This window comes from Gracilinanus agilis, chromosome 1 (assembly GCF_016433145.1).
Source record: "Gracilinanus agilis isolate LMUSP501 chromosome 1, AgileGrace, whole genome shotgun sequence".
Taxonomy (NCBI): Eukaryota; Metazoa; Chordata; class Mammalia; order Didelphimorphia; family Didelphidae; genus Gracilinanus; species Gracilinanus agilis.
This window is the reverse complement of record NC_058130.1, coordinates 406,570,770-406,585,825: the sequence shown is the minus strand read 5'-3', so window position 1 is coordinate 406,585,825 and position 15,056 is coordinate 406,570,770. Positions and strand designations below refer to the sequence as shown.

The window sequence follows — 15,056 nt, the reverse complement described above, 5'->3', positions numbered from 1 at the left end:
CTGTATCCTTTGCCAAACTAACCTTGTACATTTGAATTGTAACTACTGTGATCTAGAGTTAAATAAATATAAAATGTGATTAAATGATTCTTGTTAATACATTTATATCAAGGGTAATATTCTATATTTTAATTCATTTCTATGGCAATAATTAATTCATGTTCAACTTTTAAAGACTTGTGTTCTTGACTTGTAAAGTAAATCAGTCAGTTTTGTATTTTATGTAATAGATTTTAATGAATACTTTTGGTACAATTCTTGAATATTGGACTTTTTTTTTTTTAATTTAAAAAAAAATTTTTTTAAACCCTTAACTTCTGTGTATTGACTTATAGGTGGAAGATTGGTAAGGGTAGGCAATGGGGGTCAAGTGACACAGCTGGGAAGTGTCTGAGGCCGGATTTGAACCTAGGACCTCCTGTCTCTAGGCCTGGCTCTCAATCCACTGAGCTACCCAGCTGCCCCCAATAGTGATACATGTTTTGACAACAATGGTTAAGCTTCTTAAAAATGCATTTGCTTTTGTTTCAAATGGTAGAAGCTGACTTTGGCACCACTATCTGACAATAATGAGTAGATGATTTAGACATATTGTTAGAAAGCAGGGATTATTTTTTCCTTCATTCAATTTAGACTAAAGCTTAGAAAACTTCATATTAAGTATAATTATTTGGCAAAATTAAGCTGAATCATAATATGGCAAACTTCTTTTAGTGGTGATGAAAAGTTGTGATGAATAAATCTTAATTAGCATAAGATGACTAAAAGCTCTTTAACTAGTGTAAATTCATGGGATAATTCACACTATCTGACCTGGTTTTAAGGTAATTCTAAGGCCTTCCTTTTTCAATTGTTCAGTTTATGTAGTCTCCTTTGTCTCCTCCCCCCTTGCAATAGCCTGTTTGTTTTGTTCCAGTAATAACAGGATGTGTTTAAAAACAATGAATTCTTCAAAGCATAGATCCTATTTGAGGAGAAATAGATTCTCTTGGCTACCTAGATATGGCTTTTCAGAATAACTAGATTTCTTTAGAATCTGCTGATACCTGTTTCTTATTTTCTCATCTATTTTGAAATCCAAACCTAGTTCTCTGTTCCCCCCCCCCCATATCACCTCTTAATTAGTGTAGACTAAAATGACAACTTCTTATTCTTGTTCCTTCACTCAAATTACTTTGAACATTTTCAGTATTTTGTTGCTTAATTAAAATCGTACCATGATCTTTTAAAACTTGTAAAACAGCTTTCTGAAAATCTCATTTCGGCATAATTGTTTTACTGGTATTTCTAATTTGCCATTGTAGTATATGGCTTCAGAGCTTTGAGTGCCTTAGAACATTTCATTCCTGTAGCAGTTTATTTTACTTCCAAGTAAAACTTGTGAGTTGGGTGCAGTACAAAGTAATAAATTGAATTGATTTATTTAATTCCCCAAAGTATATTGAATGATATAGTAATCTTATTATTATTTAGGGGAAATATATACATATATATTGCCATATTTCATTTTTTGAAATCTTGTCCCTTTATTTGTTCATGTAATAGTTTATCATTTTACTAAGTTGGCTTTATGGTGCAGTTCTGAGAAAATAAATATACATTGGTTTTTGTGTATATTTCCAAAATCTGTCACAGAGAAGATTTTTTTTTCCTGGGTATGATAGGCTTTGACATTTTTGTCTAATTGACCTCAGTTTATGTTATTCCACCTTTTCAAGACTTTGGATTTAGTATAATTCTTCTTTTTAAGAATGATCTGGCATTCCCAGATTTAGTTTTTTCTTTCTTGACATGAATGATATTTGTAGCAAAGGAAAAAGATGCATTTTCCTTCTGATATCAGCCCTTGTTTTCTAAACTTAATATTTCACTGGCAAAAATTGGTATCTTGATATGTAATGCTAAATACTTTTACTAAATTTTATGCTTCCAGTAACTGTAAAATTATAGTTGTCAGTTTTTTAATACCCACAGTTTATAAACAATCTGTTTCAAAAGTTTGTTAGTACTTTTAAACTCTAAAACCATTTTCCCATAGTAAGCTTTAAGAATAGAAAAATATGACATGTTCTTTTTGTGCTCCCTGCCCCCCCAATCAGAGGGCAACTTGTGCATGATATAAGTTCAACAAATACTGAATGAAACAATGTTAAATCTTATGTTTAAGTTCCCAAGCCAGGCTACAAAAATAGTAGTAGTAGAAGGAGAAGAAGATAGTCTCTGGTAGATTCTATATTAAGTTATACTATAGACACTATTAACCATATGTAGCAATATTTCTTTAGGAAAGTAAAATAAAAAATTTAACTTACTATGTTAGGAATCATTTCCCCAACTTGCAGTCTTGGCAGTTGGCTTTTGAAGATTTGTTTCTGCTAATCTACCACACTCACAAGGGAGAGTATTGCACTAACTATTAGTTGATTGTGGTTAGTTGCTGTGGTTTGGGCCAGAGAATTTGTGAAGCAGGACAGTGTATGAGAAGTGGGGCTACAGGGAATTGTGAGGTGAGAATCTAGAAAATAGGTCCTGGGAGAGGAGCAGCAACTGTAGTAGTACAGGTTTTCCTTCCCCTTCCTCTTATGTGTGGGCAAGGATGGTAGGAGTGAAGAGGACTGTGACCTTTGAATATTGAAAGTTTTTTCTGTGTTTCCATTTACCATGACATTATCTTTATCAGTTCCCTCACTATCACTTATTCAACTACAGCAAATTCCTATTGATTGAAGGCACTGGGGCAGAATGAGAATTTGGACTTTGGTTTATATTCCAAGAAACTTAGAATCTTTATGTTGAAGGGAGAAAATAAAAAAAGAAATTTCTAGTAGTATCTTGGAGGCAAGCATAATCTGTATAGGCTGTTAAACAAAATTACCTTGCTGTAAGAGAAGCTTTAGAGACTGATAATGCAAAAGAATAAGTAATAAGATTTCTATTTGGTGAAATATTTTGCACTTATATTTAACAATGAGTATTTCTGAATCAAGAATTTAATCATAGATCCCCATAGTATAAAAACACCTCAGAAGTTATCCAGCATAATATAATCCGCTATTTGAATTGTGAATCCCAACTATCATATCTGTTAGTGATTATCCAGCCTTAGTTTGAGAAATACAATAATGGAGCCATTCTATTTCTGGACACTTCTAATTATTAGGAAACATTTTATATTGGTCCAAAATTTCCTTTCCCTAACTCTGGTCCTGTGTGCCTGCTGGTTAAGTGTCTTTTTACTACACTTAACAGACATTTGAAGGCAGATTATGCTTTTGCCTCTTTTTGTACCCCTAGAGCATAGGCCAGTACCTGGCACATAGCAGGCACTTAATAAATATTTTTCTATTGATTGATATCTCCTTTCCAACCACTTCTACCCAGTCCTTTCATACCAATTCCTTCAATTTATTGTTATATTGCAATTTTGCTTATATAGTCCAATTTTAGTTCCCTTCACTACCCTAGCCAATTTTTGTGGTGGAACTTTTGGTACCCAGAACTGAGCATAATAACCTAGAGATGGTCTCACCAAAACACATTGTGCAGTGGTACTCTTGCCATCCTCTTTTGGCTACTTTGCTTCTTACTATTGTGGTCTAAGATTACATTTTTTATTGTTCACTTTCTGTTCATTGATGTTGTGGTTGGAACCATCCAAAATCACGAGACTTTATTTACACAAATGCTTAGTCAAACTTTTTTCATTCTGTTCTTGTGCTATTTTTTGAAACCAATTATAAGACTTTTGCATTAATCTCCATAATAGTTCATCTTGGGTAGTTTTAGTTCATTTTTATAGACTATTGTGATGTTTTTAGATCTCCTATTGATCCAGAATATCCACTGTATTGTTCATTCTTTTCAACATTACAGAATTCATAAATCGGATCTAGACCTTCCTCCAATTCATTGTTAAATTGTTGAACACAGTGGAGCCAAGCACTAGAAAGCTCCTTCCAGGTTGACATGCATTAGCAATACTCTGTATTTCATTAGCAATGCTCCAGATTTAGTCATTGAGTCAGTTTTGAATATGTCTAACTGTACTATTATTTCATCTACTTATCTTCATCTTGTCCATAAAGATAACAGTTTCTTGTTGTGACCCACGTAGGCATTATCTTTGGCATTCCCTGATATATTAGTTTATTAACTTTGTCAAGAAAAAAAAACAGTTATTCTATCATGACATTCTCAATGTTCTGGCTTTTGGTAATTATTTTTTAATAAGTGTTTACAAATCACCCCTTCAAAAATAATCCTTTCTGGAATTTTTTCTAGGAATTGCTGTCTTGCTTATTGATACAGTTTACAAAATCAGCCTTTTTTGAAAATTATAGAGTGTTTTATCTGTCTCCAGGCTACAACATATAGTTATCCAGAGTGTACTACTAATAATTTACCTTAGTTAGTCTTTTTCATATCTTAAGGTCCAAATTATCTAAACCAAGTGACTTGAATTTATTGAGGGTCATTCTTTGTTCTCTTCGTTTATTTTGGGTTTCAAATCCTTCTTAAATCTTTGTTCCATTTTCTAAGAATCCTACCCATAAACTCAGGAACCTTGGAGATCATCTAATTTTCCCTGTTAGTTTTTTTGCTACAATATCTCTAACAAGAGGTTATCCAATCTCCATTTGAAGATCCCCAGTATTTGGGAGCTCATTCCCTGGGGAAAGCAGCTAATTGCATTTTTGGTTAGCTTTACTTGTTAAAAGTCATCTTTTAAAAAATCAAAGCTGATACAGATTTCTCTGCAGTTTTCACCCTCTATTTCTTTAATTTGAAAATTATTCTCCTTGATAGGAAAGATAAAATGAAAATAAAAGTTGAAACCAATGTTTTATTCAAGAATTGAATGTCCAAGTAAAGATAAATTGACATAGCTTATTTCTTTTCTGCTTGACTCAAGCTGGTTTTCATGTCCTTAAGAAAACTAATGATTTGAAAAGTGAAGTCCACAATATTAGAAAAGCTTATATTTGAGAATATTTTATTATTTAGAATATATTATATTGAGAATTGTAATATTGTTGAAAATGATTTTTATGAAAGAATATTGTTAGACTAGATCAGAGAACTCAAATTTGAGTAAGAGAAAATAAAATGGATGCTAATATTAAGATACACAAGGAGAAGGAAATATTTTTTGGTGGTTTCATATGGGGAATAGAGGGGGAAACAAAGGGAAAATAATAGGAGTTACAGTATTTTATGGGAAATCACTTAACAATTCTACTTTCTGCTAGTAGATGATAAATAATCCTCAGGATTTATATTATCAGAAAGGTTAGAAATCCTTTGCCCCATGCAGCTTTTTTTTTTTTAATGAAGCTATTAAAAAGAAGTCAATTATGAATCAAAATATTTTATTTCCTTTGTCCTTCTTATGGTGAAGGATAATTAATAGTAGGGAAGTATCCAAAAGTCCTTCTATAATAAAGAGCAGGAGAAGCAAGGAAACTAGATAATTTACAAACTAAAATAATATCCCTGAAAAAATCTTGTTAATGGTCATTTCTTTGCTAGAGATATTGGTAGATAATGGATATAAGGGGGCAAAAATCCGCTTTAAAAAATTAAGGTATTGACAGATGCTAAAATTCAAAACATGAGTGAAAAGATAGAGTAGATACATTGAATATAGAACAAGCACTGACTTTTACTCTCAATGACTTATTTCATAAAATGAGAAATATATCTTAGTAAATCTTCATCTGAACATTTCTTGTGAAAATTGATTCCTTCGTAAGTTGTGATATGGTTTTTTCCCCTTGCAGCTCAGAGAAATAAACAGATGTAGAAAAGAGGTTATCTCTTTTCATTATTTAATATAGTCACATGAGTAGGTTTAAACTGACAGCATAAATATCTCAAATTAACTGCCTTAACACCTTCGTGGTTTCAGAATTGTTGTTGTCTTTTTCAAAAGCAGATAAATTACTCTAGGATATTAGATTTGTACACTATAATATGGATGAACCACCATCATGCTGAAGCCAATATTTATTGATAATAATTTTACTTTGACCCTGGCACACAAAGACAATGAATTTCAAATTCATATTGGAAAGATAAATTTGAAAAGCCAATTTCTTTATTGGAAGATTGTAAAAGTATTGATCACTTAATTGTTTGAGCTTTTTGGAAACTAAAATTGTGGTTAGTGATCAAATTTATTACTGTCATGGAATGCAAGAATATGAAAAAATGTTGCTATTTTTGTTTATAATGTATACTAAATTTAAGCTAAGTTATAAGGTGTGCTGTTTGGAAGTGTGGAAGATACAAGAGTGGAGCTACAGATAACAAGTTTATGCTTGTATTTCCTACTGAAGAAGACTTTCACACAAGTTATTTCCATGGGTAGGTGATAAGAAATATCACTCTGCATGTATATACATTTATTATATATATTTTTTGCATGATTATACATGTAGGAGTGGTACAATTTTGACTTTGACTGATAATGGCTATGTTTAAATCTAATTTGACATTTCTAGATCTGTGTAAATTTTGATGAGTTTTGTCTCAGTAATATTGGCAAAATAATTAAAAACCCATTCACTGAAAAAGTTCATTGAAAAGAACTAAATAGCTTAAAATCAGTTCTTTTCCAAAAAATGTTGTCAATTAGTCAATATTGTACTTGACCCTCGTATCTTCTGCACTCAAATGTGTTTTTAAAAGAGATTAGTATATTGATATATGTGTGTGTGAGTGTGTATATATATATATGTACATATCATATATATATATATTTTTTGAACTCTGACGATAATATTATGAAAGATATCAAGCAGTGCTGCTTTATTTCCTTTACAAAAATTATCATGCTCTAGTCTTTTAAATTTAGATTAAAGTACATACTCTTCAATAAAACCATGCATCATTCCTTAACAATCTGATTTTAAAAGGTTTCTGATAAAATTAATCTCCCCCTTTTGGGGGAATGATGATCATTTTTCTAATTAAGTAATATCTACATTCATTTTATATCTAATCGTCAGAATTTCATATTGTGGCATGTTCGCGCTTTATATGCTGGCATCTAATTACAAATTTACTTTTATGTTGGGTTTAAAAATTTTTTTGATGTTTGTAACATTATTCCATTAATCTGTGGGACTATGCTGGAGGAACAAAGACCAAAAAAAGTATTGTTCCTTTTTCCCTTCAGTGGCCAATTTATAAAAAAATTACATACCAATATTGAGAAAATAACTTCTTTTCATATTTTACCGATTAGTTGAACTTTGTTTCTCTTTGAAAAGTTGGTGGTTGTTACAATATCCATTTGTAGGATGACAAAATATCTCTTATGGAGACATTTTTAGGCTTGTTGCATATTGCCTTTAACAAATGGCATCCTTTTATGTCCATTTTATTCTGAATCTGGTGGAATTTAGTGTTATGGGATTTTGTATGATCAGAAGCAAGATAGCACAGTGGAAAGAGCATTGTTTTGGAGTAGTCAGAGGAAATTGAGTTCAAATATGGGTTCTCATACTTAATAATAATTTAATAATGAATACTTTGGACAAGTCTCTTGATGTTTTTCAGCCAGAGTTCCTTATCTACAAAATGAAGAGGTTAGACTAGAGGACCTCTAAAACCACTGCAGACTCTAAATTTATGATCCAGTTTTTTAGTTTTTATTTTGCTTTGTTCCTTGTTTTCTTAAGGAAATTTTTTAGTTTAAGCGTTGTTGTTAAGAGGACCATGGCCACTGTTTTTATTTTTATATTTTTATTTATGTACCTGAATAGTGAGTTATTTTAGCATGGACTGCTGGAGTATACTCACTTTGGAATGTACTTCAGTAATTGTTTTCAGGAATGCCAGTTAGAATGGGAAGGATCTCTTTCTTCCCTTCATTTTGAATATCTGAATTCTGAATATCTGAACATCTTTCAGTGTGATTTCTATTTTGTTGCTTTCTCTGACAATTCACAAATTACCCATTATTTATTTGAAGAATAGACTGTCATTTGATCAAAGGAAAAAAAACCACTTTTTTTGCACAATGTGGTCTCCATTTTCAATATTTCAAAATAAAATCCCGAAAATGGATATTGCAAATATATTGATTTTGAAAATAGATTTACATTGTAGATATATAAACATTTTGTTGTTGCAGTACATTGCTTAGAATAGATTAGTAGTTCATGAATTGCTCTTGTGTAGTGTTTGTTCACTGTGTTTTAGAAACTTCTGTGATTTCATATATTTCAAACTTTGGTGTGTATATGCTTCATGAATGTTATTTAAGGAACATTCCCATATCCTTTTTCTTGCAAAGCTAGAGCTTTGATTAGTGTAATCCATCGAAAGTTAAATACTCTCAAATCAATTTTTTAAAATGTAATTTTTCTTGTTAATGGTTTATATCGATTTTATACTTTTAAAAAGTCTCCATGAAAGTTCATTTTCATCTTATATGGAGTAAAATCATTCCTCTTATTCTTAATATTTTATTCTTTAGCATAGTGAAAAGAATTAAATGTAACATTGTTCGGTACAATCTTTGAATGAACATTTTTCCTTGTTCTGATGTTATACATCTTTGTAAGCTTAGGGCACCTTTCTAGTATCTCATTTTGTTTAAATTTTAGTTGTATGAAGGACAACTCTTCTACAGCAAATAAGATAAGATAGTAAAAGGAAACTGACATTTAGAAAGCTCTTCTGTTTTTTTTTTTTTGTTTGTTTTGTTTTGCTTTGTTTTCAGGAATATTTTTCTCCCCACATATAGATACAGTATACATTTTCTTTCTTTCCCAGATGGACCTTCAATTGTAGCTCATTATGATATATCTGACACCAACTCTGACCCAGAAGTGGTAAATGTGGACAATTTATTGGCGGCTGCAGTAGTTCAAGAGCACAGTAATTCTGTAGGAAGCCAGGATACAGGAGCTACCTGGAAGACCAGCGGGCTTCTAGAGGAACTGAATGCTGAGGCAGGTTGGTCAACTTTAACCACTTCTCTGATGCCATGACATGCATGTGTCCTGGCAATAATTTTTCTTTTAGTTATAACCTGCCTAAAGAACAGAATGGGTCAAGTCAGATATATTTTTATTAGGTAGTAGTAAATATCTGACCAAGATAAGATAGAGTATTGTGTAACTTAGATTTGTGAAGGCATTTGGGAATTCTATCAGGATAGTGTGGTAGCAAAATATCCTTGAATTTGGAACCAAAGGATCTAGATTTGAGTTCTGACTCTCACTTAATCACTGTGTGATCCAGGTTAAGACACTTCTCCTTAGACCATGAACTGTAATTCTGCCTTGTCTACTCTGAAGATAATTATTTCTTAAGCCCAGAAACCACTTGCTGTAGACAGCTTTCCTCTCCATTTCCTTGGAGGATTGTGAATATACTAGATTTCAATCCTTCCATCTTTCAGTGCTTACAGATCCCATTAGTCACCTGCATGAAGCCTTTCCTACAAATATATATATATCCAATTTTAATTTTTTTCTACTATTCTTCTCTAGTTCTTGTTGGATTATCTGTGAAGAATAGAAAATTCCCTCATCTTCACCCCTTTCTCTTTCTCCCTCTTATTCTAATCATGGACCCAGAAAGAGCCCTAATTCCATGACTGATAAGGTCAATTCATTAGGGATACCAAAGAGAGGAAAGCCCTAAGGTTTGAATGACAGTAAACCTCCTTCCATTTACCTTCTCCTTTCTTAAAAGTGGATGTGTGGGCAGCTAGGTGGCTCAGTGGATAGAAAGCCAAGTCTGGAAATGGGAAATCCTGGGCTCAAATCTGGCCTCAGATACTTCCTAACTGTATAATCCTGGGCAAATCACTTAATCCTCATTGCCTAGCCCTTACCACTGTTTTGCCTTGGAATCTTTACGTAGTATTGATTCTAAGACAGAGGGTAAAGAATAAAAAAAAGAAAATGTGATTTTTCTCAGCACTGTTATTTTAGATAAAGAAAACTTTGTTGAATAATTTCATTTTCTGTACTGCTAAGAAATTCTTAATGAACAGTATTGTAGAATGTAAGCTCAAGAGCAGGGCTTCTTGTCATTTTCGTCTTTGTAACCTTCCCTGGTGCCCAATTTAGTGCCTTGCACATATGTGATACTTCATACATATTTTATGTATTATGTACATATTGTTGAATTCAACTATTTTTCATTATACATTTATATTACTTAATAAGCTAACTGGGCTTTTGTAGGCTAACCTGGGAATTCAATCATCATTTATAATTGTAATTATAATATATTTATATAATATATAATATAATAATAAATTATAATTTATATGGGAAATAAAAGTTTCTAAATAGTGAATTTATAATTGCATGTTTAGAACACAATCTCTTTTATGTTGTATATTGCCGGGACTGAAATTTTTAGAAACTGTAAAAAGAGATGAAAAGAAGATTGTCACGGGGACCTTTTTTTCTTAAAAATTTAACTTGTAAGTGTTTTCTTTCCTAAACTTCTCTTTTGTACTTAAATTGAGGTTTACTATATTTGAACTAGTTTTAAGTTTTTTTTGTTTTTTTTTTTTTTGGAAGAGCTTTGGATTAGGAGGCAAGAGATTATGCCTTAGTATCAAGTCTTTGGTTAAGGAATTTAAGGAATTTACCTTAGCTTCTCTGAGCATCAGTCTGTCCATTTGTAAAATGGGTAGCAATAATTATGTTACCTAACTACATTGTTTTATGGATTGTGAATTAGGTAATGTAAGAAAGCATTTTGAAAAGTGTAAAGCATTACACAAATGTAAGGCAATTGACTTTACTGCCATTATCTTAGGTATGGGGAATAAACTACAGGATTTATTCATATATTGTTTAATGCAGTTTGTATTCATGTAAATTATTTATTTAATCTAATCATCTATGTTTTTGGCTTAATCATTTGAAGGATGATTTCTTATTACTGAACTTAAATTGCCAATAGCACCTCATTTTAGAATTTTCCCTACTCTTTCAATTAAGAGGAAATCTGTAGTGAAATCTTTATAATTAAAAAGTGTTATACCACAGTTAGTGTGGAATTTCATTTAACTAGAATTCCTTGATAATATTTAGAATTTTCAAGACTAAAAATTTTTTTATTATTTGTATTTAGCACCTACATTATAACTTCAGATAGCATTTAGTTTAAATAGTTTCAAAGTTCACTCACATTCCAACATGAATTTTTTTTAGAGCTTAGATTAGATCAGAGAATTCAGTCATTATCACAGTTTTAACATTTTTTGCCCCACCTTTTCTACCCCTAATTTCAGGGCCATTTTTTCCCCTCAGTGCTATTCTAGTACCCACCAACACTATTGTGACTTTGAGATACAAGTTTACCTGTGCTTTCAAATTATGACAACAGAAAATAAGCCCATTCATTTTAGAGCATATCAATCATGCTGTAATGTAAGGATAAATACATTATATGTTTGTTCCTGTTTTACCTTGTAATTTTAGACCTAAAAATATGATATTTTAAGAGTCAAATGGCCTCTTGATATCTGAATGTGAACCTGGATCTCAAAAAGCTATTAAAGTTTCAATTAAAAAAAAAAAAGACTACCTTGGGTTAAACCTTGCAACCTGGATTGCATATCCATAATCTTAAAATTGGAGCAGTTATTCTCTGAGGTAGTTACCACCTCAGTGAGATCAGAATAACCTACCCATTCTCATAAAAGAGTTGATGTACTGGGACCCAAGTGGACGGCACTGAAACCAAGACAAACAACTAAATCAGCAACAAATTAAGGAAAATGAAGTAGAAGTCAGGCCAGCCACTAGTCATCAAAGGAATTGGACCATTCAGGTACTACTATTTACTACTTGTTTCCTTTTTCTTGCTTGTTGCTGTTCCTAAAAACAGTAGTAAATTGACTGGGATAGATTTGCCATTGTACTTGGGGATTCATTTCTTTTGTTAAATACATTAGTCTGTCTGAAAATCTTTCCTTTTTACTATAGCCACCAGCAATTCACTGTAGGAAGCTTTAGTTATTTATTTGAATGGTTAGGAAGAATGGGAAAAGATGAGGGTGGATTCTTTTGAAGCTCTTGGGACTTATAGTCAAACTTTTTTTGTCCTAGTAATTGAACTTAGAGACCTCAGAAGTATTCAAGAATGTGTGTGTGTATACATATACATATACATATACATTTCTGTTTATATTTTAATTTATTCCCCCAACATCTTTATTATAGGGAGATAGAAGAAAATTGTTGTTCCTATTCTTAAAAATGAATAAATTGAAGTACAAAGATTTGCTCTTTCCTTCTTGTCACATGTGTGAAGTAGTAGGATACACTAAGCCTTAGATTCCTATTTCTAGGCCAATATTAGATCACTAATGATGTTGAGACTTAACTTTCCTATGAAGGCTGCTTTTAGTCAGCTTATTGCCCTGTCTTTGATAACACCCATCATATTTAAAACCCTATGGATGATTCTGACTCTCAGGAAGAGTAATTCTTTGTAATATATTTTTTGGGACGGTGCTTTCCAGGTTGATTGCCTGCTTCCTATTAATCTGTTTTTGATAAATGATCTTTCTGATGTGTACCGAGTCATGTTTTTTGGATATTGCTGTTCAAAAGATTCAGGCACATCAATAGTATTTTTTTTCTAAAACAAAGAATGTTAAGTATAATTTGATGGGTTATTAGAAGTATAATATTATAATATTATATAGCTAGAATTTCTAACTAGTATTTAAGAGTTTTCTCCTTTAAAAATCCTTTCTGCAAACCCTAAATGATTACATCATTCTGAAATATTTTTAATGCTTTGTGCCAAGTGATGATAAAGCAGAGCAAATGATACTAAAAAATAAAAACAAAAAAAAACCCTATCTCTTTTCTCTGAATTTTTTGCTGTTTAAAAAAAAAGAGAGAGAATGGAATTTAGAAAATACCTAACAAGTAGGTTTGGCCTTTTCCTAGTAGACTTGAAAATCTTAAGATATTTAAATTTATCCTTTTGTTTTTGAGAAAATAATTTTCACATGTAATCTAGTTGCCATTCTTCAGTGATTATTCTTCCTATAATAACTATCTGTCCTGACTTTTTAATAAAAGTTGAAAAAGGTCCCTCATGGGAAAACAAAAATGTAGAATTTTCTGATAATTGTTGAAATTAGGGGAACTGTCTTTCCAAAGATGTGTATAGTCAGTACAAAGAGCCTAAACAGAGACAGCCAGCTGTCGTCATAGCTAAATATTACCTCTTGGTTTATTATACAGTTTAATATATGATAATTGTGGTATTTACACTTCTTTCTCTGCAGGCTTGATTCTTGCATCAGAGCTGGAGAAGACTACCATCACCACTGGCAGTGTCTCAGAGAACATTTTAGAATTTTTGACTTCCCTGCTTGTTCTAGACATCTCATTTGCCAATGGGCTCCCATGAAACCACGAGGGAGCCAATAAAGAGGCCAGAGAGGAGTAGGGCTTGCATAGAAAGTCCTTAAAAAAATTTTGACATGACATTAAGAGGGTCTCAGTGAAAGGAAGAACCTGTAGACTGTGACTCCAAAATAGCTGAAAGCAAATGGGAGTGAGGCTACATCCCTGACTCTTTATGAATACAATTGATGTCCCATTATGGAGAAATAGCATCTCCCAGGCCTGGAGCAGATCCCAGCTGTCTTATCATCATATGACACATCTTCCTTGCCTTAATGCTGGAAATGTGGCAGACTAGCTCATAAACCTTGTCTGTAAGGGCCCCAGCATTTTCCAGAATATTTGAGTTTTCACATTTTTATCTCTGAGCACTTGTTTGATTCACCTTATTTTATCTTGTTACTGATTGTCTTTGATAAAAAATAAAAACATGCTAACCACCAAAAAAACAACAGAGTCTTCCTTTTTCCAGTTATCATTTTTACTGAGTTGCACAAGTTTAGCTGAACCAAATGTGGCAGGTTTGATTTGTAATTTTTATGTGCTGGGTGGATTGACTGGTTACTCCATTTATGCTGGCTGAATTATAGGGGTTATAAGCATGTTAAAGGATATGATGTTTTTCAAATGTCATTATAAAGTCACAGTTACAGATAAATTAGTGTGGCATATTAGATCCCCCCCCCCAAATGTAGTCTTTTATGTTTGACCTGGGTTTACTACTATCATAATTAAATTTTTCAACATGTATTTAAAATGTAAACAATAGATAGGACCGTGTTTAACAGGATCACCAACATGTTCCCCTAATTATTCCATCAAATAGGAAGTTTCATGACCAGTTTCTTGTATGACTGGATCTGGGAGTAAAAGCAGCACTGAAAACTGTCGGATTTTTCCCCTCTTTTTTTCCTGTTGCAAGAAAAATCTAGGAGAAAGAATTGCCAAGTGATCCGTGTTTGTTATAAGTTATCTGTTGTTTTTACAGAGTTATACCTCAGTGATTTTTCTGGAAGCTACTCCTTTGCTTCCCAGGAAATAGTAGGCAATGTGAATTTTGGGAGTCTGTTCATAGTAAATACTTTTTCTTAGTGAAGCTATTATATTCATGGGACCTGTAGTACCAGTTTTAGCCCTTTGAGATCATAACATTAATATTAAGAGTTTCAGGGACAGCTGGGTGGCTCAGTGGATAGTTAGGCCTGGAAATAGGAGATCCTGGGTTCTCCTCAAACACTTCCTAGCTATGTGACCCTGGGCAAGTCACTTAACCTCCATTAACTAGCCCTCATCATTCTTCTATCTTGAAATTGATACTTAGTATTTATTGATTCTAAGACAAAAGATAAAGAGTTTTTAAAAATTAGTTTCCTTTGTGTTTTGTTAACAGTCTGGAAGCCCAAGTTCCCATAGATAAAATGAATAATTTGAATCTTAGTTTTATATCCCATGATATTTTATACTGCCCCTCCCTCCCTTCCTTCCTTCATTCCATCCTCCCTGTTTTTTAATGGTATTAATATACTAATTGTAATAAATAAAATAAATATTCCTTCCTTCCTTCCTTCCTTCCTTCCTTCCTTCCTTCCTTCCTTCCTTCCTTCCTTCCTTCCTTCCTTCCTTCCTTCCTTCCTTCCTTCCTTCCTT

The 15,056-nt window shown here is 32.3% G+C and overlaps 1 protein-coding gene across 2 annotated transcripts in view; it reads left to right on the top strand.

Moving 5' to 3' along the window:
* The window catches only part of C1H18orf25 (chromosome 1 C18orf25 homolog), a 42,926-nt gene that overhangs the window by 14,915 nt on the left and 12,955 nt on the right, over nucleotides 1–15,056 (top strand). The window contains exon 2 of one of the 2 annotated variants that reach the window (XM_044657833.1): nucleotides 8,785–8,967. The exons of the other annotated variant lie outside the window; for it this stretch is intronic. Within the exon in view, the coding sequence (XP_044513768.1) occupies nucleotides 8,785–8,967 (183 nt within the window). The remainder of the gene's footprint in view (nucleotides 1–8,784; nucleotides 8,968–15,056) is intronic. 2 annotated transcript variants of the gene reach the window in all.